This window comes from Limanda limanda, chromosome 2 (assembly GCF_963576545.1).
Source record: "Limanda limanda chromosome 2, fLimLim1.1, whole genome shotgun sequence".
In the NCBI taxonomy this organism is placed as follows: Eukaryota; Metazoa; Chordata; class Actinopteri; order Pleuronectiformes; family Pleuronectidae; genus Limanda; species Limanda limanda.
The window spans coordinates 22,921,821-22,949,711 of record NC_083637.1 but is presented as its reverse complement, the minus strand read 5'-3'; the positions used below and the strand labels follow the sequence as shown (position 1 = coordinate 22,949,711).

Sequence of the window (27,891 nt, the reverse complement as noted above, 5' to 3'; positions counted from 1 at the left end):
GACTTGGTGTGTATGTGAATGAGAAAAGTGACAAAACACAAACATGATTAATTTTGCCAGACTTAAAGTGCTTTACTGTTCTTGTATACTGCTTATCATTACAGCTGCAGACAATGTTAGATATGTTATCAATGATTCTTACAGTCGATCACCTTTTACAGCTGCTCTTATCAATGGTATTGTATTACAGATGGATCAAGTGACTACAGAAGGTGTTTGTGATCGGAGCTGCTTGTGGTGGTTATCACCTGACTGCAGTTCCTTCCAGCTGATTTGTTTTGGTTTTACATTACTATTTTGGTTCTTTCTCACAACTCTCATCAGCTTTGTTTCCAGCCGCTGCAGGCAGTGGTTTTCAGTGGAAAAAGCTACGGCAAAGTCAACACAGATTGGCAGACAAACACACACACGCATATGCACACATACCGTGGCTGGTGAATAAAGTGGAGCCTTCATTAGCTAAAGAGACAAATATTTCTTTAGGGGTTTGTTGAGATCTATCAGCGGAAAGAGAGTGAGCATTTGTCTCCCATTCGCCAGGTGGACAGAAACATGACTCCAACGGAATGCTAATGTTGATCCCAATCTGCTACATTAGAGAATAAAAAATGTTTCCTTATTAACTTGTCAGCTTGGGTACACCACTTGGTTCTGTTTTCCCCAACAGGCTAAAAAGATCAGTTATTGCAGGGTTTAAACGAATGATGGTATCCTTACTCCACATGGAGTTTGTGGTTTAGATGCCTTACTTAACTTTGCTTAAACTACTGTAGGCATTACAATGAAACTGTTGAAGGATGTGTTACAGCTCAGGAAAGAACCCAATACATTTTAGTAACAATCCAGGAATTTGTAATCACTTTCTTTAACATTGCATTATTAGAGGGAGCTTTTTTTTAATGTTATCACTAATTTTCCAGAAAATAATTCATGGGACTTGGTGAAAAAACAAGGCAAATTTAGGGAACTATATTTATGTTAATCTGGTGCGTCTTGATTGAAATGAATGGGGATGTTGGTCGGCACACTTCTGAGTGCTATTCTAGTTCCCTACTGATTTAATAATGTTGATTGTGCTTGTCTGCAGCCAACATGCCTGTATTCGGTCTACTATAAGCGTTGGACTAATCCCACAGGAGGTTTACCAGACTGCTTGTGCTGGGGTATAATATGTAGAGTACATGTTAGCAGAAAGGGTCTAAAGTTAGGAATAAATTGTTAACTTTCACACATAATCAGTCCTAATTCACAACTCCATCCCATTTTCTACCTTTGTGTGTTATTTCAAACTCCAGGGAGCTTTTAGTGGAGGATGCGGTGAAGGTATCGCTTAGAGTCTTGGGCACTGTCCTGCCTGGCCGAACCCAACCTCCATGAGGAAGGTTTGAAGGGATTTTGGTTTTCTGGGATATCTTCCTCAGCATCCAACAGGAATTTTTCCGGACTTGGCGCCAAGGCAGTCTCTTCATCCTCGACAGAGCAGTCAGATAACAGTTCCTCAGGCCTGGAACACAGAGAAGTCATTCTGGTGTAGGAATACATGAGTAGATTACTCTACACTCTACCTCCAGCAGGCTTAGGGTGTAAATGGTTACAGCCTTAACAAGTTACTGCTACTCCAGCATGGCAGACTTGGATGATTTATTTCTGTAACATAGGAATGACCATTCACCCACTGAACATATGGTGTAGTGTAACATTCCTAATAACCCTTGAGCCACTTTAGCACTTTGAAAACTCTACCAAAAGGTTTATTCAAATAGTCCAACAGTTCTACTCAAAACAATATGCATATAAATCAAGTTAGTGGCGACCTGTCCGATCGGGTTGAGAAATATCACAAAACCAAATGTGAAAAATGAGAGGATCACAAAAGCAATCTGGATCAGGGCCATGAACGGAAAAAAATTGGCATCTAATAGATGTTAAGTTATTCCAGTCAGCATCAAAGCTGTGAACTGACCGAACCAACAAGACCAGCGTTGCCACCTTTAGAGGCACATGACTAGAAAAATTTGCTGGGCACTATTTTGTTATTTCTACACCACTCTGCAGACTCACACCACCATTTCACCATTTTGAGAGATTTCATTAGTCCTCCAACAAATTTAATTTCGTCTCAGAGAGGAATGCTGTGAGAGAGCGAGAGAGAGAGAGAGAGAGAGAGAGAGAGAGAGAGAGAGAGAGAGAGAGAGAGAGAGAGAGAGAGAGAGAGAGAGAGAGATTGTTGTACTCCTTCATGATGACGCAGGCACTAACGAGGGATCATCAGTCTCATCTTGTGAGGATATAATAAAAAGGAGAGCAGACTTGTTTTACTAACTGCACCAAGTCCAATTTCGAGGTGTCTACTCAAGTCTATTAATAATTGCACATTAAGATACTGAAACACAGTGTGTGATCAACAAATGAATCACGATGCACTCCTACAAAGATTAAGTACATGTATTTACAGTAAGATAAGATTGTACCTCACCCATGGGAATGTGATGCTGATAATACTCAAATATTTATTTTAATTAATATTTTGAACGGTGTATTGTTATTTCTTTTATCTCTACGTAAAAGATGTGAGTCTCTCTCCCTCACACTCTCGTCTCAGAGAGGAATGCTGTGAGAGAGAGAGAGAGCGAAAGAGAGAGAGAGAGAGAGAGAGAGAGAGAGAATGAGTATTGGTATGCAGAGAGAGGAAGACATGCTCTTGTGAGGTCATGCTGAGTTAGTTAGGCACATGACACCTACACAGGATATTTTCTCATGCAGAGGGACTCTGGATTTAAATTAGCCGCAGCCTTGAACTTAAAGAAGGTCAAGTAATACAGTATTTTTCATTATTAATGATTAAAATGAGGGCAGAGATCTACTTCACCACTCAAAATGAAATATCAAGACCGTTTCTCCCTTCATTTATTATTTGACTCGACGTCTACACATCACTTTTCGCATGCTTTCTTAACTTTTTTTCAGGCCTCTTGCCATTTCACACTGACCTGACATATCCTGAGGCTCTAGGCTGCTTTTGGTCTCTGTGTCCTTCCACTCTGATGCCGGCTCTATTCCTTGTTCGGACTCTGAGCCCCACCAAGGCCCTGGCGAGTCCTGCCTCGTCCTCTCTCTCGTCCCTCTCCCTCCTCTCCTCTGCTCCCTCTATATCTGCAGCCACTCCACGCCACACCAGCTTCGCCCGCTGCTTAGCATCTCTGTCTCCTGCTGTTCTGAACAGCCTGCGCAGTTGATGCAAGTTGACCCCCGAAAAGATATTGGAGCATCCAAGCTTCCTGCTGGATCGAATGGAATTATTCCACTGGACAGGCAGACCATCGTCAATGAACGCTGGGGCCTCTGCCATGTTGCGAGAGCTTCCAGGTGGTGAGATAAGGAAGAGGAGGATAATTTCAGGGGAGAATATGAGGAGGGGGACAGGCAGGTAACCTGGGAAGGGGAGAGAAAGGAAAGAGACCAAAGTGTTCAAACTGAAGAGATCACAGTACAAGCCAAGTTCAAGTCACAATTCCATGGATGCAGCCAAAAAATGTGGGTTGCCTCTGCTCACCTCTCCTGTGTGACATATCTAATTATACATGGGTCTTCATTGTAAAGAGAGAAGTGACCCACAATCACAGACCCACTGTCAAACAGCGCCAAGTGAGCGCCAAATGAATTTATCACTTTTTCATTCTACTCTACATTAAATGATTTGGGCCTAAATTGGATCATTGAGCAGAGACAACTTTGTTCAAAGACCAAAGACATTGAATGTCAGAGTGAACCAGAGAATATTCCCATCTGAGAATCTGAAACCATGAGATGTTTTGCACTTTTACTCTGATAATGAAATTGGGCTAAAACTAAGCAAAGTTTTCAGAGGTTAACTGATGGAAAATCTAGGCAAATAAAATCCTATTATAAGCTTAACAAGAAAACTGACCTTTTGGAGACAGGCAAAGATAGGAAATGAAATAGAAACCGCAGACCTTGCTCTGTTAAATCAATTCCTATTACTACAAGAAAAGGTGAGTTTTTTATGTCATATTGGAGGCACTGATATCTTGACTGATATTGTTCATGCTTACTATAATAAATGTCCTATCTCACACTTTTGAAGAAAGTAAAAAAAGTAAAAATCCTGGATCCATCCCCTGATTGGGATTAACAAACATTGAATAGGTTCCTCGCTGACCCTGACAACATGCTTCTGCCAAGTTTCATGCAAATCCATTCAGTAGTTTTTGTGTAATCCTGCTTGTAAACAAACACATGAACCAACCAACAAACAGATGGACAGGAGTGAAAATATAACCTCCTTAAAATGCAAATGATTTATAATACAATCTATGCTGAGAGTGCTTACCTTAGTAGTTTGAGTGAAATCAACTCCAACAATGCAGTACAGGCAGACAGACCTTATTGCTGCAGCAGCAGGCAGACTGTAACCTTCATGGCCGCTAATGCTGAGCCGACCCACTTCCGACCGGTCTACCGGTGGCCTGTGGAGCCACGTGACGACATAAGGGAATCATCAAAGAGTAATCCATTAACGATATCAGCGTCCAGGTGCTCACAACTTAGAGCCAGTCTGCAAGTAAAAAGACAGAAAAACAAACTGATACACAATCAAACCCACAACATGTGGCCTTGAGAAAGACAGGAGGCCTTTACAGGCTCCTGCGTATTTAAAACAGGAGAACACTTACTATAGTTTCAAGCTGCAAAGGGGACCACAAACAATGGGTGACCCCAATGTTTTGTACGTAAAACAGGTGCTGCATAGTAACGCCTCACTCTATGTCTTATACATTTTGTTGTGTTCAAAATGCAACATTACAATAACCTCAGAAATTAAGTTGAATACATTTATGATTGGACTTGTTTACTTTCAGTGGTGTATAAAGTACTTGAAAGCCATACTTGAGTAAAAGTACAGATATCTTACCTGAAAGTGACTTCGGTAAAAGTAAAAGTCTCCCGTCAGAAAACGACTTGAGTAAAAGTCTTAAAGTAGCTCATATTAAATGTACTTAAGTATCAAAAGTATCTGGTGTTGACATTTAGTATCAAAAGTAAAAGTACAAGTACCAGAATTAAAAATGCAAAGTGCTTTTTATAGTAGGTCTAAGACGTCAGTTGATATGATCGAATGTGATTGAACGTGTAATATCAAAGATTGGCGACTTCCTGTTGCGTTTTCTGTTATGTTCCGCCATAATGTCTTTAAATGGAGCTGTTGTTGTACTGTTCCTTGAGAAAAAAAAATGCTAAAAAAATAAATACAATATATATAATATATATATCTCAAACAGTAATGGACTAGTGCGTAAAGCCCCGGTTGCGCTAACCTCCGCTGCTCAAGTAACGAGACAGTTTTAAGAATGTAAGAAGTAGAAAGTACCGAAATTGGTGTTCAAATGAGTAAGAGTAAAAGTAATAAGTAGTCAGGAAAATAAATACTCAAGTAAAGTACAGATATGTGAAAAATCTACTTAAGTACAGGAACAAAGTATTTGTACTTTGTTACTTCCCACCACTGTTTACTTTCCAGAATTGATAAAAAAGTGTTGTTGTGTGTTCGTGTTGCTGCATTAACACTGGCTTCTATTCTCTTGCACCAGCTGCAATTTTACAACACACCATGTGCGTGACTCTGTGTCAGTGGATATGGGGAATGATTCAATTAGAGTATATGTAGAGCTCTCTCACTGTTAAGAGGCCACTTGGCCATTAGGTTATTTAAGTTGAGGTATAACTAAAACACTGGATTGCAGCTTAAGTCTTCTGCTATCCCGTGAATGTTGGACTTCATCATGTTATTTTTAGATATCTGTTGATTAAGTTGCCCTGTCTTCTCTTGGTTGTTGGTATGAACATATATATGATAACTGGATTTTTGGGTCTAACAGCTGGTCACCTAGTGATTCCATTTCCATACCATCTGTCGTTGGACCCATCTAATGTTATTCACTCTGCAGCCTAAAAGCCTGGTGTTGTATCTATACATAGACTCTGAATAATGGATTAAAAGCCAAGTCAATTATAGCTTTATATGGGAAGATTATATTTATATAGAGTCCGTCAAATTTTTCTAAAATTACCAGCATATAATTTGTTTTTTTATTTAACTTATTAATAGCTCTCTCTCTCTGCTTTTGAAAGTGTGGTGGGAATTTGTATTTAATTCCCTGGTGAGCAAATAAACCATCAGACTGAGTGATCAATTCAATGATATCAAAGTATTTGATAAATGGTTGAGAAACAATTTACAGAGAATAGATTTGAACACAAACAGAGTTACAAAGCAACCACTTGGCCAAGCGGGACAGAATCCTCAACACCACTGCAGGTTTCAAGGATCTGACAAATGGCGGGTGGGATGTGACAGCTTTTATACACAGCTCGAGGGTTTCAACGTCATCCTTCGATATCATGCAGGCAGGACGTGTCCAGTGCTCAGACATTGCTCAGATATCATCAGAGAATGGCCAAAATGCCCCCCTCTCTCCTGAGTGAAAACACACTGGGCAGAAAATCAAATAGTCACAAGGACGTTAAGGTTCAGACTAACTAACATTTCCTGGTATCAGGCGGATGCAAACATTAGGTAGAATTTATATAATGATGTTTCCAGGTCATCCAACTGAACTTTGAGCATAGCTATGTCAGGACAGGAGGCTCTGTTCATTTCTAAAACAGGAAAGTTAGATTCAATGACAGACCATGACAGAAAGCAATGACTGACGAACACTGTACAGTCCATGACATTGTGGATATGAGCTTGACTGATACACAATAACAACACAATGTTAAGCTTCTATGGATATCTTTGTCTAACTCTGTAATGTGGAAAGCAGGTTTTGCAAACTACATAAATAACCAGCTATCTGTATGTTCTACTCTTGTACCAGAGTCATGGCCCATAGACCTCAGCATCCCTGAGGATCTACCACTGTCATATTCATAAAACAATAAAGTACTAAATTAGAAGTATCACATCGTCGCTGTTGCTGACATGGAGGCACCCATCCACCTAAATTTACCAAAACTATAAATGCCACATTGCATCCTGATTTAAATGAAATGCATGACCATGTGTCATGGAGCCTTGTCTGAGAGCAGCTCTTTTTATAATAAAAATAAAATCCACACCAGTGACATGAACAGTGAGAACATTCCCCTCTACGCAAAGGACAAGGGGGAACTTCTCACCCTTCATGCACTACATCGATATCAATGTAAGCCTTTGTCCAATAATAATGCCCCATTGTTTCTCTCAGACTTGTTTAATGTGTATTTGACGCCATTTAACATAACCAGCAAGTGGTTGTCATCACTTTAAAACACAAGACGTCTTTAATTTGAGAAATTAAACTTTCCCTCAGGCTATGCGCCGGTGTTGTGTAGTTGCCTGCTCTAAGGAATTTTACAAATAACCTTAAACTGAATGGCAGAGTTTTCATAAGTTATCATTAGTTATCTGGCTGACATTATTCCCCTAATTCAGTTTGAATACTGTTGAAGCGCACGCTCCCTCTTCGTGTCTTCTCTGTGGGCGCGTGTGGCTCAACACATTCCACACATTCAATGTTAAGTCAATTCACTGACAAAGCACGGGAGATATGGCGTCAACTTGGGTATCGCTTACAATGCAGGTTATTGACATTAGGTCTGGAAATACCAGTAATTGAGTGCTGCTTCACCACACACGCAAGAAGAAATTATAATGATGTAACACCTAGTTTGAATCTGATCCAAATCATCATTATCCTAGTGGTTTTTTTGCAGATAAACTGGGTAACCCCATCCCCTTTATAAAAATTAGATAAAAAGAGATCCATCCATGAGGTCCTACCCCCTTCAAAGAGCCATGATTCCCAACACTCCATTGCACCTGAAGGCCACCTGATTGAAAGCATTTGAGTGGGCAGGTGTGTGGTGTGAGGTGTTTAAGGCCTTCCCCTCCAGCAGCCTGCAGCTCACTCAGGTTCTCTACTGATATGAAGATGTGTGGGCTGCTCACCGGACTGCTCAGGCCTCGACTGGCTTCTCTCCCGAGGGCACGAGTCATGGTTCAACAAAAAGCGACCTACGTCCACAGCAAACCGCCTAAAAATAAAGTCGGTGCACTGGTAGGTTTATAAAATCCGAAACTCTTGGTTTTCTTAGACATTTTCTTATGTGTACATTTAAAAGTCAACTTGTTTTTAAATGTTTAGTGCTGAAGTTTCTTCCACGCCTGTCCCTCAGGAGTCTATGTTCGTGCTGACTGTGATGACTCTGACAGTGATGGTGCCCTCTGGTTGGGTCCTGGCGAACCTGGAGGACTACAAAACACGGAAGTGACGAATGCAGCCTTGAAAGCATCGTCTTTACCCGTGAAAACCACGTGTTTGCTGTAATGTGTCATTTGAACCTTTTTGTGTGAGTCTCGGGGACGTGATGTTAACACAATAAAAGCAAGTCTCTCAATTTAACTCGTCTTTTGTATTTATTTGGATCAAATGCTGCAGTTCTCCCTGCGGACCAGTAGGTGTCAGAAGCTGTAGGCGGAAGTGAAACCTCGATCTGTGTGTGTGTGAGCTGAACTCCTGCCAGCGTCTCTTGAGAATAGTCACAACAGAGACGATCTGTGGAGCTTCATCAGCCCGGGACTGTGTTTTCTGGGTCCAGCTGATGTGTCTTTGAATGCACCATGAAGCCGCAGCTGACCGGGATCAGGACGCGACCCCCCACCACACAAGCGGCCGGAGACGAGGCTGCTCTGTCCCTGGAAGAGGAGCTGGTCGCGGCCATACACTCCGCTTTCGAGGTGGCCGTGCAGATCGCAGTCAGCCAGGTGAAGAAGCTGCTGGGTCATGCGACGGGCGACACGTACGAGGACGTGCGGCGGGAGAACGAGTCCCTCAGGCGCAGGCTGCAGAGGGCTGAAGCCATGCTGGAGCCAAGTGGAGTCTCTCTCCCGTCCACCGATCACCCGTCTCCGGCTAAACTCAGTCCTGCAGCGGTCGGCGTGCACAGTTTCAGAGGTATCCCAGGTGAGGCGCCCCCTGCCCGTCACAGCTGTGCACAGCAGCCTGAGCGCAGACGTGAGGAGAAGAGATCAGCTGACGGGAGAATGCAGCTCGTCAGTCATGCAGCTTCAGAGCCAGAGGAAGAACTTAGTAAAGCATGTACCAGCAGTGTTGGGGAGTAACGGAATACATGTAACAGCGTTACGTATTTAGAATACAAATTATGAGTAACTGTATTCCGTTACAGTTACAAATTAAATAGATGGTATTCAGAATACAGTTACATTGTTGAAATCAGTGGATTACATGACGGTACTTCTCGAGTTTATTCACTCTCTCGTAAATCCACCGGCGGCAAAGCCCCCAGGAAGCAGCTGGAGACTAGGGCTGCCGTAAGAGCGCCCGGGCCCCCGGCGGCGTGAAGGAGCCTCACCGCTACCAGCTCGGGACCGTTACAGGCCCGGGACCGAGGCTCTGAGAGAGTTCCGTCGCTACCAGAAATCTACGGAGCTGCTGATCCGCAAGCTGCCCTTCCAGCACCTGGTGAGAGAAGACCGACCTGCGCTTCCAGAGCTCCGCTGTCATGGCTCTGCAGGAGACCAACGAGGCGCGCCGGGTTCACACCGGACGCTGAAGCGCCGTGAAGCGCTGATAATATCACCCGTTGACCCAGTAGCATATGGTCACTTGTTTCTCCAACATTAACTGCAACAGCGTCCCAATTTAATTTCATCCATCTTCAAGAGCTTCTCCGCTGTTTGCTCCGTTCAATGTCGGGTGTCGAGGGTAAATTACGTATTCTCCGCCCCCCCCCCCCCCCTCTCTTTTTATTTTTATGACTGCTTGTGTGTCTGTATGGATGGTCAGAGGGGGGCATTTAATAATGTGATCGGTAAAATTGGTAAAATTAAAACTCCAGGACAACAGAAGGGGAATACAAACTATGGGATGCATACTTTATCATATAATATTTACATTGTAAAAATGATGTCTGTGTGAGAACAGCATTTAAAAAAAAAATTAAGTCCAAAATATTTATATTTTCATAAGCTTTTCCTGGTTTATGGCAGATATACTGCCATAAACGTATACTGCCATATGATGCATACTTTATCATTTATATCATATAATATGTCATCAATATCGTTTAAAATCATTTTTCAGTGTGTTTCATGGAGCGATACGCTCGCGTCAAGCGCAAAAAATAGACTCGACGCCGAAACGATCGCTGCACGGCACGAGGCAGCCTTGGCGCAGGGGGGGGTTCAGCCTCCGGTAGGACCCGCACAGAGATGGGAGAGGATGGGAGCCGGACATCCAGCTGGCACGCCGCATCTTGCGGAGAGAGAGTTTAAACTGCTGCTGCTCCACTGACTATAACAACGCCGCAATCATACACTTAAAAAATGCAATACAAACCGGAAGTATTCCAAGTATTCAGAATACGTTACTCAGATTAGTTAATGTAATGGAATACGTTACAGATTACATTTTTGGGCATGTATTCTGTATTCTGTAACGGAATACGTTTTGAAAGTATCCTTCCCAACACTGTGTACCAGTGGTATGTATATATAGTTTAAAAACGTTCTTCATAGTGGGTTTACTTGCATAATAAAACAAGACATTCAAAATCCGGTATTCAAGTAAATCAGGTAAAAGTACCTTAATGAAAAGGGACGTGACTGACAAGATGGGTGAATAATAATAAACTTTTTATGTAGGAACTTTCAAATCACTGTTACAAGGTGCTATGCAAGTTGAAGATGAAAGTTGAAGGCAAATAATTAGAAGCAATTTATAGATAATAGAGCACAGGTACAGAAATAAAACAAACATTAAAGATGAGAAAAGAGAGATTAAAACGAGAAAACATAAAATGGTAAGAATACAACAAGGTGAAAGCGGAAAACAACAAAGCAAAGTTCCATATTTTGACAAACCCATGACAGTTGCCAGATAGTATTTATTGTTTGTGCCTTTTTATTGTTTTCTTGGATATGACTTGTGTTTGATAATTTCCCCAATATGAGATTTATTTTTAATTGCATAAACATTCCTCATTTGGCTACACTGATATCCTTTGATTTTTTTTTTTTTTTTTACAGAAGTCACTCAAGCAATTTCCCATGTTAGTTTGGTGAAGGCAGAAAGCGTCAAGCAGCCCTGTCAGGAGACGACTGCTCACCATGTGGCTCCACTCCCCAGCAGTGATGCAATGTCCCCTTTAGAGCAGATTACAGTAAAGCAGGAGAAGCATGAAGAAGAGGAGGAGGATAGAGATAGTTTAGATTGCTGTTTAGACTCAATCAAAGTGGAGGATTTTAGCCTGGAGTCTGTGTCCGAGTGGGAACAAGAAGTGCTGGATCCTCCGAGCCAAGACCTGAAACCCCAGCTGTCCTGCACCACGGCTCAGGGTAAGAGCCAACTCAGCGAGAGTCTGGAACAATCACACGATGCATGTCATCAATATCCACTTAATACTCTCTGGAAATCGCAACCATCCACCTAGTTTGGTGATAGTCTGTTTATTAGTTTTTGTGTAATCTTGCTTACAAACAAACAAAAAGAGACCACCAGACAGGGGTAAAAATATAAGTTCCATGGTGGAAGTATTTCAGTAACACAGCTTCAACAGCTCATCTCAATAATAAGAAAACCTTTTATGGAAGATAGAGATTTTGTTTGAGACTTCACATGGCTGAAAATCTCTGATTCTAGACTATCGCTGTTGTTAATATGCTGAATTTGTCTAAATACCCATTAAGGAGTTCCTACTCATAGACTATGTAGTTCTTGTTTTTTTAACATTGCATCATATATATATATTTGTGCCTTTCATATATTGCATGCGTTACATTCAGGTCCTGGTGCCAATGTCTGACATCTGGACTTCCATTATGGCTTCTAGATAACAATGTTTTCTCACCATTTTTGAATCCTGTCAGACCACCAAATCATTACAATGGCCAATATGCTCACATAGAGATCTGCTGTGTATGCTTATGGCTGCTTTAAGCCTGTATGTTGATACAAATAATATGCAAACAAAAAGCTTGATACAAAAATTCAAGTTTTTGAAAGGCATTAAGGTGAAAACAAAATTCGGATTTCCTAAATTTTTAAAAGGCTATGTTGTTTTTTGTTTTTTTTACAGCTCATCCTCCAAACATGACCCCAGGCCTTCCACCGCCCACAGATCTCCCCACCCTCTCTTCTGAGTTTCCCATCTTCCAGCTGGAAGAACCGGCTCCGACCCCAGAGCTTCGTCCACAGACTTATGGAGTCCACGTGAGGACCAGCATGTACTCCTGCAAGCTCTGCGGCCAGACCTTCCACCTGCCCAGCTTGCTGCGGCGTCACTCTGGCCAGTGCCAGCAGAAGCACCAGCAGCGTTGTCCGCCGCCCACAGCTGGAAGGAAGAGGGGAAGACTGCAGCTTTACCCTCCGGGCTGCAGCCCCTACCGCTGCACCGAGTGCAACCGAGACTTCAACCGCCTGGAGAACCTCAAGACCCACCTCCGCATACACACAGGAGAGAGACCATTCACCTGCTCCGTGTGCTCCAAGTGCTTTCGTCACTCTGGTGCATTAACCAGGCACTTCCGTATCCACACTGGAGAGAAGCCGTACCTCTGCGGACAGTGTGGGAAGTCGTTCAGAAACTGTGGGGGACTTAAATTCCACCAGCGTGTACACAACAAGCAGCTACAGTAAAGAGGGACTCAATGGTATTAAGGTCTTCAGGACCAACCTATTTGTGTGTGATACAATCAGCTGAATTATTTTTGTGCTCGATAATTTTATGTTTTAAAATCTATTTCCACTTGATATATCCCTTATACACATAGTAGCCTACAAGAGCATTGATAATTTAATGCTATAATATAAACAGACAAAAATGTTACTATCATATATTAAAAAAATGAGCAAAACGCAAACAGTCCCAATCTTTCATTAAGTCTATCAACATGTCAGTGTTCCATCAGAGTGACTGATGACCTCTCCTGTTCTGTCCCATTTTTTCTGCCAAGTCTCCCATTTGACATTACAGCTATTTAACCTCTCTTTCCCAGAAAGCAGCTTCACAGCAAATTATTATTGATCTGCTTTCATTTCAGTGGTGATGTCCTGTGATTTAGTGACCTCTTGGTAGAAAAAGGACAAAGTCTCTTATTCGGCTATTTAGCTGCGTACTGTCCACATTAATGATTTATAGATATGTGCAAGCTTTTAATTCATTTGTAAATGTAAATGCCATTTATTTAACGGATATTATGATTATTAAATTATTTTTCTTTGGCGGCCAATCTAGTTTTTCTTATCATTTATTTATGGGCATGATTTAGACGAACAAGCATCTAATTTTGACATTGTACAGAAAATTGGCCAGAAATCGAACAAAGGATGTTGTATTGCACCACTGTAGATATATGACAGTGGAAGCCTTAAAATAAGGCTGATGTCTAATTTTAACATTTGATTTAGTTAGATGATGGAAGTTAACTCTATTTACTAAAGTCACTGACACTTCATCAACCTGTCTGCAGCAGAATCACAGTCCACCTCAAGGTGTCAGTTGTTCCATGTGTTCAGAGTCAGATATTCCTATATTTATTCATTTGCTTTTATGTAATGTCTTATTGTTATTGTTCCTACCTTTTTAAGTACTGGTTTACGTGATGTCTGCTTATTTTTCAGTGTGAATGCATTTTTCCATTTAGGCCTGTAGATACTAGGTCTGCTTCGTCGGTCAAAACATTTTGTAAACCCTGTTTTAAAAAAGTTCTTAGTTCAAACGGCAGCAATATTTCAAAAAACTTAATTTTGAAAAGAACTGTCTGGTACAGATTGCACAGAGAATGAAAACGTGATGCTCTGCCATTTCAGAGGACATCTCATGAAGCAGTAAAGATGCCCAGGACACATTCAGATTACCTATAAAGGGCAACAAAGACCATATCACACATAGGCTATTCAAGTCTAGAATGTATTTTACACTGTTAGTCTAATTACTAGTAAGCAACAACAATAACTGATCCATGCAAAATATTTCTTCAACACCAAATGAAAAACTTTCACAGGAAATTTTCATTTTTAGGGGGGTAAATATGGTGCAGTTGTAGCTAACAAGACATGTCAGTTTTAAACAATGGGTCCAGAAATCTGCACTTTCTCCTGTCTTCACATAACCAGTTTGATGTACAGCTGGGAGCAAAATATTAAGTTAACTGCTTACAGCTTAATTTAATCATCCTTGTGTCCCAGTGGATAGTCACGTCCCATCAAACCCCGCCTCTCTGCTGACTCAGTAATTTGATTAGTTGTGGTAATAAGGAAATAGAGGGGGTGTGTGTAATGGTATGCAGAGAGAGGAAGACACCGTCATGCTGAGTTAGTGAGGCACATGACGATAAACCCAGAGCATTTCATTATAAAGAGGGAGTCTGCATTCAAATTAGCCACGGCCTTGAATTTAAATAAATTGGATTACAGAAATGTCTTCCTCACTGAAGCAGATGTCAAACGGCAGCTCATCAGGCTTCCGTTATTTGCTGCCGTTATCAATGGCTGCAAATGCATCTGGTCATAGTGGTTGCTATGGTAACCAAAGGTTCACGATTGAAATACTGATGTAGTGATTAAAGATATAAAAATACGCAAGTAACAGTGAGGACAATGGAGACATGTTTTGAATTCTATACGTTCCCTCTTTCCCCGAAGTGAAGCGACACACCCTCCACATCTCCTAACTGAGAGAAGCGATGTCAGTTCTTCTTGTGTCATCGACCTGCGGATACGGCCGACGTACACCACCCTGCGCTCGTCCTGTTGGAGAGTTTTACAATCACTCACCATTCATTGCTTATTTAGGTGAAAACAACACTAAGTGTAATATTTTACTGTAAGTTTATTTTTCCTCATCATTTGGATGACACCACACGAGCAGTGTTAAGGCATTGTTTTTTTTTACGTTTGAAGAAGTTATCATTTACTTAGTTAGATGCTTAATTTGGCTGCATCCTCATCTGGTGCTCTGGGTTCTATGGACAGATATGCGTTTTGTTGTTAAGCAACGTTTTCTATGTGATCTCTAATAACGTGACGGTGATAGTTAATAGAACTCTATTGTTTACAACACGCGTGGTGTCCACAACTGCTGCGCACATTCATTGGTTAAACCAAACCCATTCAAATAATGCACATATATACATACTTACATTAAATAAAAATTTACCTCTTCAAAAAAACTTCAAAGAATCATGTGGGTAGACATATTTTGTAACTGACCTAACAACAAAGGATCAAAGGCGAACAATAAAGAATGACAGCCTAACAACAAAGGATCAAAGGCAAATACTTCAAAGAACATATACAACACATATCAGTCACTCTTGGAGAGCATACAGAATTCCAAGAGACGACCACTAACAAGCATTGGATTGATACTCGTGATTTAAACTTAATTTCACTGTGTTTGTTGACTTCTCCAAGATGAATCGTGTCCGTGATATGGTCCTCAGGAAACCTCAAGGTGGGTAAATTCAGGCAAAAACCTGCCTTCACCAATGTTATTTTCAGATAAGGTGGCCATTGTTTCAGTTTGTAGCTCAATCCCGACAAACTGATGATAGCAACTATCTCATTTGCAGGTGAACCCTGTGAGGAGGTTGGCAGGGTGAGAGGAAGGAAAAGTAGGAAGAGAAAACTCTCTCCTGATGATGGGAAAGTGAAAGAGAGCAATAGGAGGGTTGTGGAGATGAAGAACCCAAGAGGTAGTGATTAATAGATTAATGAGTCACATTAGGTCATGTGTATTTAATGTTTCTCACAACTGTAGTTAAACTAAATATTTGTGTCATATAGTTGAACTTAAGGCCAAATACTTGGAGCTGGGTCAGCTTGGTGGAGGAGGCTGTGGAACAGTGTTTGCTGGCTTCCGCAAAGCAGATCTTGTTCCTGTAAGTACCACACACACAACACACACAGACACACACAGATATACATACAAAGACACATACACACACACAATAGGGCTAGAAAGTGATAACCAAACTTGTGTTGTTGTCTTGTAGGTGGCGATCAAGCACATACCACAGGAAAATCTTTTATCCAAACAAGTGGTAAGTGACCAACACCGAATACGCCACTGTGGCATTCATCTCACTCACTTTCTGAATGTATTATGGATGAACTGTTGCTTTTGTTGTGACCCTTCAGTGCCTGAATGGAAAGATGCTCCCAACAGAGGTGGCCGTAATGCTGAAACTAACAGCAGAGAAAAATGGCTTTGTGGGGACGTCAGCACCAGTATCATTACTGGACTGGTATGACCTGGGCCTTGAGTTGGTCGTGGTAATGGAGAGACCTGTCCCTGCCATTGACCTCTCCACATATATAAAGCACAAAAAAGGCTCTCTACAGGACGAGAAGGCCAAGGTAAGCTGCTGGAGGATTCTATTCACTGTGCATGGGCTAGTGAATCTGTGTAAGTCCCTTTCGCTCTCTCTATAATCCCCTCTGACAGACATTATGAACTCATTACATTTCAACATGGAGGAAAGTTCATATTGAGACAACTTCTCAACTTCTCAAATTTCAGTTTACACTCCAGCTATTTAAAGTAGTGTCACCTTTTCAGTGTTAAATAAGACGCAGTGGAAACATGCAGCTACACCCAGGACCAAGACCTTATAGTTGTTTCAAGATCACATTCGTGGAAGCTCCAGGTTATGGAAACAGTTCTCTAGAGTGACTCACAGCCATGAAAAATGTCAAAATGCTGTCTGTCTCTGTCTTGCAGACCATAATGAAGCAGCTGGTGGACGCAGCCATTGGGCTGGAGCAGAACGGAGTCTTTCACCGGGACATCAAACCTGAAAATATCCTGATTGAGACTGGCCAAAGTGTTCCAAGGGTTCGCCTCATTGATTTTGGGCTGAGCTGCCTCGTGAAGGAAGGCTCATTTTACAGCGTTTTCTTTGGTAAGATGCCTGGTTTCTACTCTGATTACTAGCCTGTTACTTTAACATGAACACAAAGCTTCTCCTCCTCATCATCCTCACCGTCTCACAATCATGACTGTGTATTCCAGGCACTGAAAGGTACGCCACTCCAGAGTATTGCAGCTCTTCTGTCTACAGGGCTGGTCCAAGCACAGTCTGGCAGCTTGGCACAGTCATGTATGAGATGCTCCACAATCAGGAATTCATCACCAAACGCTTCCTCAGTAAAAAACTGAGAATCAGCAGCGAACTATGCCAAAGTAAGAAAACCAAACAGGTACACAAACCTGTCAGCAAACACTCATCACACACTGCAATGGTCATCCTCATATTTCCTCTCACTTTTTCACTCTAGACCTCAAGGATTTCCTCCAGCTGTGTCTGGAGAAGGACCCTATGCTGCGTCCCACCCTGACAGAGCTGCAGCTTCACCCTTGGCTGAAAGAAACACTGCCTCCTAACACTGACGAAACACCTGATCTCAGCAGTGGAATTAATGTATAATATATAGATGTGCTGTTCATTTTGATCATTAAAGAATCATTTTAACAGTGTAATAATGTGGTTTGGGATCATATGTTTTCTTGACTGGCATGTTTCTGGTTTGGATCAGAGTAGGGGCCTTTAAGCTGGGGCCCCCAAAGGTATTAACATCCATCCTGAGTGATTCAATCACAAGTAGTCAGCACTAAATTCAGATCTGAATGAGGATAATTGAATTTTAATCTACTTCACTCACTTTCTGAAATTGACTCGATACTCACTGAAAATTAATTCAGATATTCTCTCTGAAGCACTGAGGCACTTAGACTATAACTGATGCTGTCATATAAAGTACTGACTTGATTCTAACAAAACTTTAACATTATTCTATCAAGAGATCTGTTTGAATACTTCTCATCCTTACAGTTTTTCTAAATTGCTTAATCACAATTCATGAAACTGGATCTTCATCACAGCAGAATCTTTATTTAACAATGTGTTCACACTATATTTTTCTCACATTTTTGAAAACCGTTAACACAGAGAGACCCAAAGCTATTTTGATTTAAATGTGCTGAACAAAAGGAAAATATCTTAGGTACCTGTATTTACGATGCATAATTCAGTATGAATCTCTAAAATTACTCTCATGCGGATCCAGCCTCTCACAATCCTTGCTCCGATGTTATCAAACTTATTTTATTTTGTATTTATTCATTTCTGCAGCCGAAGATCACCCTGCTCTGTGATCGAATACATAGACTATTTCGCCAGTTGGCATCGTCTTCTCTGCGATCAACGCTTCGGCCTGGATGAAAGGCGGAAGCGGACGTTTCCGGAACTACACGCAGCTAATAACAAAGCTAACAGCGACAAGAAGTCGTGCAGTTTTAAAGATAACTAAACAATAATAATAATAGTTTCTCCGCAGCCAACCCGACACCGCCGTGAACCTCATCGCTTTGCCCGGCCGGTGCTCATGCCGGAGTCCAGGCTGCTGTCATGTTGACCGGGTCAGGCTCTGACTTCCTCCGGGCTGACGATGGTGTCGCTGGGACTCGCTAGTTTCGCCTGAGCTCCTCCAGGCTGCTGCCTCACAAGCTGGATGTGGTTGGACTCTCAGCTCCGGGTTAGTAGTCTCCCTCAGGCCCAGCAGCTGGTGTTAGATCAGTTAATCCACAGGGTCCGGTTGTCAGCTGGCCAAGTTAGCCCCGCTGTTACTGACAGCACGTCACAGGCCACAGCAGCTGATCCATTGAGATGTGGCCGTTCACGGTCACGATTAATAGTTTGATTCCGCACGTTGTTACAATAGTAAGGGATGTAAACAATGACACACGCACATTGAGCACATAAAGTACTGCTTAGATTACATGAAGTATGGAGGCACTTTGAAAAGGTCTGTGTGGAATCTAGACCCTGAATAACAAGCTACTCCAGTGATGCGTTCAGGGGCAACCACACTTTGTTTTAAAGGAAACCTTCTCACACTTTCTCCTGATGACATAGACTACTCTTGTCATTGTATATGAAAGATTATCAGAGAACTAAAGCTGTAACTTGTGTGAGGAACCCTCTGACCTGGTGGATCATTCAAAGTTTACATTAAAGGTCCATTGTGTAGGATTTAGTGACATTTTGTGGTGAGGTTTCATGTTGCAGCGGAATACACCCTCACCTCACCCCTCCAAGCATGAAGGAGAACCTATGGTAGCCTTCGATTATTATTGAAAACTGAAAATGTGTGAAAAGTTTAATGGCAGCCTCCGTAGAGAGGACACGCTCCCAACGTAAATATAAAGGGCTCATTTTAGGGTAATAAAAGCAACAGTTCATACATTCGGGTGATTTCACACTGATGAAACCTCATTAGGATAATTTTATATTTCACTTATGTCAATAGATCCCTTCCATCTCTGTGCCTTCTGCAGTATTGATTTGTACGGATCACGCCTTCTGGTCTTGTCTCTCTGGAACAGAACAGAATATACTGCAGAGTATCAGTCTCTCACTGTCAATTCACCAGACACCACTATTTATTGTGTTTAACTCTTCACAGAACGACAATGCACAGTAGCGGAACACCCCAGGACCCTTCACAGGGTCCAGGCGAACGGGGGGAGCTGGTTCACACCCTGTCCAAAGAGTCTCCAGACGCCTCTGAGTTGGGGAGCCCTCGGTGTATGCCACACTTTGACCTCCACAACATGGTGGTTTCCTATAAGAGAATCACTCTGTTCTTAGAACCAGTTGCTGAAGCAATGGAGCTGGGCCGCTTCCTGCTCGGGTGTGTATGTGTTTGTTTGCAGCCTGTTTGAGCACCATGTGATTCAATTGCTTGTGTAATGAGGCAGTCATGTTTAAATTGGGAGTATTCAATATTGTCAGCTTTGTTTTCTTATGTTTTCTCATCTCTCAGATGGAAGATGCCGGTGTGCTCTCTGCTCGTGTGTATATTTCTTAATGTCTTCTTCTGCACTGTGAATGAAGGTAAGATGAGGCAACATGAGGCTAAAGGAGTTAATATTGAGCCAACATTTCTGTTGTGCTTTAATACACACTCTAATTTATTAACATTCTGCTGTGTCTGCCTCCCTGGTGTCAGCGGGCTGGTTCTCAGTGGCTGTGGCGTTTGTGTTGGCGCCTGCTGCCTTGGGTTACCGGCAGGACAGGTGTGGGGGCAGAGCCTCTGAAGCTGAGCTCCAGAAGAGGAGCTTTTACACTGTGCACCGCAGAGACCTGCAGACGGTGCATCTCACCAAACACGAGGCCATGCTGGAAGTAAAAGACCTGTAAGACAGATTCTACACGGTTAATCATTATTAATTCACCTGCTGAAGATTTCTCAATTTACTGATTCATATATTTCTTTAAAATAAGTAGTTTTGTGTCTTGTTTTACTCAGATAATGACAAATCTGCATTCTATTTGGAAAAAAATATTTGGAGTAAGCGCTGTCCATTCTTTCCTGGGTTGTCATGACATGTGCATGTTCGGGTTAAAGTATATCTTTGTCCTTGTAATCTTTGTGTGCTGGGTGTTTTCTGTCTTCACCAGGTTGAAGCATTTAGACGACATGTTGTCCTCTGCCTGTCAGTCAGCAGAAGCTATTGAAAAGGTCCTGCACTGGGATAATCACACCAAATCATCAAGGTCAGCATCGGCATACACAAGCAGACACACATTCACACGCACACAAGCTCAGGAGGTAACAAGGGCCCTCTACTGAGCAGAGGGTCGGTGGTTTAAACCCCAGCTCATTCAGTCTGCATTCCAAAGTTTCCTTGGGCCAGATACTGAACCTCAAATTGCCCCTGACGACTGATTTGATGTGTGATAGAAAAATACAGTATGAATGTGTGTGTGAATGGGTCAAAGCGATTTGACTGTGAAGCACTTTGAGTAGTTGATTAGATTAGAAAAAGTACTATCTAAATCCAGTACACAAATGGACAGTGTCACCTGTAGATGAGTTAGTTCATCACTGATTAGTTTAGCGACGGTAATTAACAAGTAGATCATTCTTTGTTTCTGTGTTGATTCATTTGCCCAATTTACTGTATTAACACCAGCTAATACTGGAAAGAAAGGGAAAGGAAATATGCAATTTACAATTATTAACTATTTTTTAAAATTTCAACATATAAAATTTGGTGTTGGCATAATCAAATAGACACATGCAGTATTAATAATTATTAGTATTAACAGTAAGCTAATGTTGCTTAACTGGGGTATGTTCTTTTATACAGTAATACTAGTGGATTATTTCTGTTAGATATCTCATGTAAACAGCTGTGACCCAGGTCAGTTGTTACGTCATTATAGCATTTAATGTAATGTAGTGGCTGATCAGTCTCTCCCATGGTTGGATGACTGTGACCTGACATTTGTATTATCTGCTTTCAGGTTCTATGGAGTGATGTTAATAGTGGTGTGTCTGCTCTACCTTGTTCCTGTGGGCTGGGTGCTGGCTGGGCTCAACAGCGCCATCTTCCTGTGCAACAGAGAATTCTTCAGAGGTCAGTTGATACTGGCTGAAAGAAGCACAAACTGTTGCCTTTTTTCACATATGAATTCCTGACAGTGTCCAGAGAATCAGATGTAGACATTACCTGGAATTTCACACATTCAGCACACAAAAGGAGATAGTCAGCAGCATTCACACTCTCTGGAAGTGTTCCACCTGGGTTAAGCGAGAGCGGTGCCAGGGTGGAGCATGCAGGAGGTTGGGTACAAACACCATCAACTCACTTGCTTGCTATGAATTTTACGGACAATACTCTATTCGGCTCAGTCAGCCGTAACGCAGACTTTCCACTAAAGAGCTGGCAGGGTAAAGTCTGTTTAATGTTCGCTGCAACTGATTCACACATATGCATTCACACCTACTCTTCCTCTGGGTATATATCTGGAAAGGTTTACATTGCATGTGTGAAAGCAGAACTATTTAAGAAAGAAAAGCTTAAGTAAAGGGTTGTTTCTCCTGTGCTTCCAGTTTTGTTGGACCTCAGAAAGTTCTTCCACGTGGGCCAGAGTAAGGCCTCAGAGGGTTTGTCTGAGGAACAGGAACAAAGAAATCTGCTGGACAGGACCCCCAGCTCGACTAGTCTGGAGGTGAGAGGAAGGAGAAAAGTGTATGAAGGGTTAAATACGGATTTCCTCATTGGTTGTGATTTACATTAAAAACAACCATGACCGTAAGCTTCTTATCCAGTTTATCCCATGCTCTCAATGTATTTATCCGGTAATGTAACACAAATCCGTGCATGGATTTTCTCCATCCATCAAGCCACTCCTTTCTGTTGTGATTTTATGTTCCATCGATGGCGGATGGACGGGCTGAAAATGAATAAAATGTTCTGTATTTGATGGAATCCTCCTGTTTCCCTGAACGGCTCAGATGCTCAGTCAGAACCTGACCACTGTCCTAAGTGCTGATCCTGGGACTGTTTGTAGTACACTCTGCAGCTGAGTATTAATGTGCTTGCGTGTGTGTTTGATGACAGGACCTGTCTCCTGGCAGTGTAGAGGAGGCTGAGGAAGCAGAACCCGATGATGAATTTAAAGATGCCATTGAGGTAAATCATTTTCTAAACCAATATGTCCACATTGCAATCACTCGTTTACTGGTGGCCTTATTCTTAAGAATAACAAATCTGATGTGGGAATTTCAGATTATCAGGGCAACTGATATTTTTTGTTTAATTAATGATCATCCAAAAAGAATGTTGTATTAATAAGGTAAAAGACACATATGTGCCTTTGCTTTCTTGCAAAGAATTCAATGAGAAGATTGATGCCAATATTATCCGACTGGAGCCAGCAGTTGGTTAGCTTATCTTAGCATAAAGACTGGAAATAACTAGCCTGGCTTGAATAAACACATCATATTATGTTTGTATAATCTCTGTCAAAACACAGTTTTTCTAATAACAGGCAGGACTATTTCTTGTGTACTTAATTTATTCCATTCAACAAATAAGATACTGGTTTTATTCATGAATATTTAAAATGCTGGTTGTTATATTTTGTTACTGATGGACAGGCGTTTTTTCCCATTTCCAGTCTTTGTGCTTAGCTAGGCTAACAGTCTCCTGGCTCTAGCTTCACATTGAGTTAACAGACATGAGCTAGGTGTTGATCTTTTCCTCTAATTATCACAAAAAAAGCCTATTTGAACTCTTCCTGAAAATGTGTCCCGTCTGCTAAACACCTGGATTCTGTATTTCCCACTATTTATAAGATATAAAGAAAATTATATTTTGTCTCTTCCTCCTATTTACAAATTTGAAATGTCATTGGAGCATGCATCACAAAAAAAAAAAAATCAATCCTCTTTTCTTTTCTTTTTTTTTTATCTGCCTTCCTCTGAAATCAGGAACATTTGATTTCCCTGCAGGTGAGTTTCGCTCTCCTCTGTTTAGAAGAGGCCAGTGCACCTCCACTCAGTAACCTGTAGAACTACTGCCACATGTTCTTCATGTGGCGTCCACTTGTTTGAGGTGGTTAAGTTCTTGCTTTACTCTGTTGAAGGGTTCGGTTTGTTCCTTTTATACTCACACTGAATATCTGCGTTTGTGAGTAACATTGTTCTCGTGTGTTGTTTTTCATCGCGATAAGGAAACCCCTTTGGTCTTAGTGGTAAGTGGATTACCCCAGTGCCTCCATCCATCTGTTTGCCCATTATTGTCGTCTGTCTCCTATAGACCCATCATACAGGCTCCTTCATTTCTAGTCTGCATGACTGCCATTATTCATGAGCCATTAGTGAAATCAGCTTTTCCTTCCTCAAGCCAGTTTAAACTAGAATGTCCCTCAGTAGATCATACCTCCGCCAAGGCCCAACAGTCCCTCAAATTCAATCAAGTTGCACCAAATTTCACACAACAACACATATCAGTTGCCTAAATGTGCCAGATTTTTTTCATCAAGATCATTGACTTACTCCCTGGGAAACTGGTGAAAATGTAAATTGTTAACGGAAGTCATAAATATCAATCCCCTGATCTGCACCAAAATTGAATGGATCTTTCTCAGCTCATGTCCCATGCTTCCCTCAAGTATTTTGTAATCCTGCTGACAAAAAAACATCCAATATACAAAGAGAGCCATATTCTTTGACCAATCACAACATGTGATACATTCAAGTTCTGGTGCATAAAGGAATTTATATATTTGACATATTCTGAATAGTTGTTGCCTTCATCTTTTTTGAATATCTACTGTTCAACAGGAGATGGATGGATTTCCTTAGCAAGGAGAACAGTGTGTGTGTGTGAGTTGTGGAATGTCTTGCTTTTTCATATCCTCGCCCATTTTATCGGGTTAGAGCAGCCACACGCATGAGACGTGCCTGAGCTGCGTTGCTCTTTTGAAAGTCAGGGTTAGGGTTAATATAAATATTTGCAGCGCTTCCTGTAATTGTTTCAAAGTAAACGATTCTGTTGACTGAATCCATTCATTTGCTTTAACAAGGTTTTTGTTGTGAAATATTTGCAGGACAGGAAGATGCAAAGCTTCATAATGTAAAGAACTTGCATTTAGTTGAGCATGCAGGCTGCTTTTATTCAAGGAAATGCTGAAGTCATACCAAAACCTCACGTAGCAGCTCTGCAGGAGTCACGCTCCTAGTGTGAACAACAGGCGTGTGAGGAGAAGCAGATCAGGCACACAGCCGCCACGTGCTGCACACACTCCGAGTGGAGCGTCACCACCTTGTACCCATCAAGTCAATGGTTTCCCCTTTAGTGGATTAGGTTGTACTAACCTGGTATTCCAAGCCATTACCCTCAAGAAAGTTTGGTAGTAGACCAGGTCTTTTTATGAACATCTGGGCGGGTGTAGAGATATAAACAGCACTCGTTATGTATTGAAAGTCTCAGCATTTATGTTCTGTAAATGCATGTGTTTTCCATCTATGTCTTGTCATTGATCTGCTTGATTTATTTAGCAAACATCTTTTTGTCAAACTTGTTGAAGTGAAGTGTTTCTTCCAGTTTTGCCGGACTGCCTGCTCTGTTTCCACACTCTTAAAGGCCAACTGTGATGATTGTTGCTTATACAGTACATAACTCCCCCTTTTCCTTCCTCTTTTCTCCCCCCCTCCTTTCTCTCTCTCGCTCAGGAGGATGACGAAGGGCCTCACGGGGCCCCAGAGTACGACACCATCTCTGAAAATGGCCTCTTAAGCCGCAACGAGCCAATTCGCAGCAAGGTGTCCAAACTGACAGAGAAGCTGCGTAAACGCTACCCCACCAGCAGCACAGGTCAGTCTGCTCCCACTCATCCACTGGTTTCATTATACCTGTTGCCAATTTGGAAGTGTGCTTTACGTTATATTGATGTTGGTGGTAAGTTAAGTTAATGTTGCTGCTGCTACGTCAGTTTCGCAACTTGAAGACAAGGGACAGTTGTGTAACCATCATATTTAAGCTCTGTCAGAAAACAGTAATCTTCAGTTGTACCTCAGGGTCATCGGGTGTTTTGGCCATTTAATTGCTATAACGTCAAAAGCTGAACCTGAGGGTACGCTGAGGCTAAAGGGAAATCTGACTGGCTCCTGGCTTGTATGCTAGGTCTATGGACTAGTACTAGTACTATGTTCTAGATTGTATTGTACTCTTTCAACTTGTTTTTCTTTGTCTCCAAAGGCAACTGTTCGAGTTGCAACGCTGTCTTCTCCGTGCTGAAGAAAAGGGTGAGTCTGAAAACTTGTGACCAGAATCTGGGATATATTTAGGCATCACATGATCATCGTGATGGATTTTGTCTTGACTTTTCTTCAACACGTTCTTGTCTCTTGTTGCAGAGGAACTGCAGTAACTGTGGCAACAGCTTCTGTTCCCGATGCTGCTCTTTTAAAGTGCTCAGAGCTTGCATGGGAGCAACCGGTAAGGAGTGAAACATAAAAGATACTGGATCATTCTACAACATTTTATTCTGACACTGATTCAGATTGGCTCATGTGTGTTCTGACTGACATTTTATTCTCTTACTGTTTCTTCTTCAGCTCCAGAGGCACAGAGAGAGACAGTGTTTGTCTGTGCTCCATGTAATTCCTCTCTCATCAAGTTACAGTGACATTGCATCAGTTTATCTCCCGGTGGCCAGTGGAAGGTCCTTCACAAAGTTACTGTAGCCCCCCCACACACCTTGGTGTTCATGTTAAGACACTAAATGTCTGTTAAGATACCTCCTATGTTGGTCCTGCCTTTTCCCGTCAAATCCCTCCTAAGCTACTTATCATTATGGGACTTCTACTGTAAAATGCTACATATTTCCTGTTTCAACTCTTGAAGAACTGGACCTTATGAATCAATGAGAGTCAAGACAGGAAATAATAGTATAAACCAAAATCCAGGGCTGTGGTTTTCCCCTCGCTAGGCCGAAGGAAGTATAAAGCATGCAAGGTATAGGCCCGGATTGTACTGGTGGTGTTGGGTGATAGTGGGAGTTTGACTGGATGTCGGTGGTTTTGTTTTTACATACCTTTTCTTGCCACAAATTTGAATCGACTTGAATGTGGTTATCTTTAGCCCGGTTGGCTGTTCAACTGTAACATCCTGCCGAGAGAACGAACAAGACTAAGCTGCAACTGGAAAAACCATGTGTTGTTTTTTATATTGGTGATAAATATGATGTTACGAGCTGGGCACTGCAGAAAACAGAATTCTGTTTATTTGGATGAACAAAATAAGAAGCTCTAGGTTCGGCTTTGCATGCCGGCAATTCAAAACCCTTTTTCCTCAAAGACTCGTTTGTTGTCCCCCAGTCCACATCGACCTGTAGCTGGTCAGCATCTCTGTGTGATTATTTCTGGGTTTGTCCAACTTTTCCAGGCCAGTGATTTTGGTTGACTTCATGTTTTAATAATTGCATCTGCTCCTGCTGCAACCCACCCTGCTCTACACGGCTCCTGTGGGTATGCATGTTATTTACCAGACCTCAAGTCCAGAGGTGAACCATGCTAACGAATCAAGGTGAAGGTGTACTGGTGGTTTGTGGATGAGGACACGTTTGGTAGACGGCCGTATTGTACTTATTATGAACAAATTGCTTAATTATTCACCCTGATTGTTGTTTATTCCTGTGTAGACATGTAAAACTGGCTTTCTTTTTGGAGCATAGGGACAGCCTAGAACTCTGTATCCCTGCAGCTCGAGCTTCTCCTTTTAACCGTATCAAAGTCAATCCAACTGGATTCAATTCATCTGAACAGACTGAGAGACCAACTGAAACCAGCATCAGAGCCTCACACTCTTGCAAGCGGGACTTAAAAGAATCAATGTGGGGCTTTGTAGCCCAGAAGTTCGGTCTTTGATGGCAAACTGGCAAACCGATGACAAAAGTTGTTTTAACGATGATTCAGACAAGGATGATTGTAATTGTTTGCTTTGCTTTTATTGAAATCATATAAGCTGTTACTGTAAATGTTTCTTCTATATCTAATATATTTAAGTTAAAACTCCACAAATGAGAAATTATTATTTGACCTATTGATGAATTCTGTATATATTGGCCCATATTTTATTGTTAAAACAAGCCATTATTGAAATAAACTCGATGATTTCATTAACTTAAAGTCCCAGTGGTAAGTGTTTTTTATTTAAAAGCAACTGAGAAACAGAAAAAACTTTTTTGATTAAAGTATCAAAGTTTATCTGAGGAAATGAACATTTTCAATTTTGTATGTTTGACATCACTTACAATTTTAGATTAAAAAAAAATATATATATATTGGATACTGCCTGAGGCTATATAAAAAGTACCAGTTGTGTCTGAAATTAACCTACTGGAAACCACATAAATCACAAGAGAAGGATTTCAAAGTCACCAATTTACCTCTGCCAAGGAGGTTATGTTTTCTTCCGTGGTCGTTGATATTTAGGAGTGAGTGCAAT

At 41.6% G+C, this 27,891-nt stretch overlaps 5 protein-coding genes across 7 annotated transcripts; 4 read left to right on the top strand and 1 right to left on the bottom strand.

The window, feature by feature from the left end:
* Positions 1 to 47: 47 nt before the first annotated feature.
* avpi1 (arginine vasopressin induced 1) lies at positions 48 to 9,526 on the bottom strand. 3 transcript variants are annotated; one of them, XM_061087529.1, is made up of 4 exons: positions 8,012 to 9,526; positions 4,352 to 4,576; positions 2,991 to 3,432; positions 48 to 1,504 (listed from the first exon to the last, which is right to left on the bottom strand). In XM_061087529.1, exons 3-4 carry the CDS (start codon positions 3,347 to 3,349, stop codon positions 1,303 to 1,305), a joined length of 561 nt encoding a protein of 186 aa, XP_060943512.1. In that variant the 5' UTR covers positions 3,350 to 3,432; positions 4,352 to 4,576; positions 8,012 to 9,526; the 3' UTR covers positions 48 to 1,302. The 3 variants fall into 3 exon arrangements, with proteins under 3 accessions (XP_060943512.1, XP_060943505.1, XP_060943519.1); XM_061087522.1 differs by lacking the exon at positions 8,012 to 9,526 and adding an exon at positions 4,934 to 5,236; XM_061087536.1 differs by lacking the exon at positions 8,012 to 9,526 and adding an exon at positions 4,695 to 4,917.
* LOC133020851 (cytochrome c oxidase subunit 8A, mitochondrial-like) lies at positions 7,900 to 8,465 on the top strand. Its single transcript, XM_061087584.1, has 2 exons — positions 7,900 to 8,120; positions 8,239 to 8,465. The coding sequence occupies exons 1-2, from the start codon at positions 7,989 to 7,991 to the stop codon at positions 8,332 to 8,334; spliced, it is 228 nt and encodes a 75-aa protein (XP_060943567.1). The 5' UTR covers positions 7,900 to 7,988; the 3' UTR covers positions 8,335 to 8,465.
* Positions 8,567 to 13,312, top strand: LOC133020775 (zinc finger and SCAN domain-containing protein 2-like). Its single transcript, XM_061087487.1, has 3 exons — positions 8,567 to 9,026; positions 11,111 to 11,419; positions 12,160 to 13,312. Exons 1-3 carry the CDS (start codon positions 8,684 to 8,686, stop codon positions 12,717 to 12,719), a joined length of 1,212 nt encoding a protein of 403 aa, XP_060943470.1. The 5' UTR covers positions 8,567 to 8,683; the 3' UTR covers positions 12,720 to 13,312.
* Positions 13,313 to 15,497: 2,185 nt separating this feature from the next.
* LOC133018823 (serine/threonine-protein kinase pim-1-like) lies at positions 15,498 to 17,512 on the top strand. Its single transcript, XM_061085195.1, has 8 exons — positions 15,498 to 15,537; positions 15,656 to 15,778; positions 15,870 to 15,964; positions 16,079 to 16,126; positions 16,224 to 16,442; positions 16,807 to 16,987; positions 17,098 to 17,268; positions 17,364 to 17,512. The coding sequence occupies exons 1-8, from the start codon at positions 15,498 to 15,500 to the stop codon at positions 17,510 to 17,512; spliced, it is 1,026 nt and encodes a 341-aa protein (XP_060941178.1).
* Positions 17,513 to 18,315: 803 nt separating this feature from the next.
* zfyve27 (zinc finger, FYVE domain containing 27) lies at positions 18,316 to 27,572 on the top strand. The gene is made up of 12 exons (XM_061089771.1): positions 18,316 to 18,620; positions 19,551 to 19,778; positions 19,911 to 19,981; positions 20,097 to 20,283; positions 20,549 to 20,644; positions 21,398 to 21,510; positions 21,987 to 22,105; positions 22,498 to 22,569; positions 25,116 to 25,257; positions 25,642 to 25,688; positions 25,800 to 25,881; positions 26,001 to 27,572. Exons 2-12 carry the CDS (start codon positions 19,558 to 19,560, stop codon positions 26,069 to 26,071), a joined length of 1,221 nt encoding a protein of 406 aa, XP_060945754.1. The 5' UTR covers positions 18,316 to 18,620; positions 19,551 to 19,557; the 3' UTR covers positions 26,072 to 27,572.
* The last annotated feature ends 319 nt before the right edge of the window (positions 27,573 to 27,891 follow it).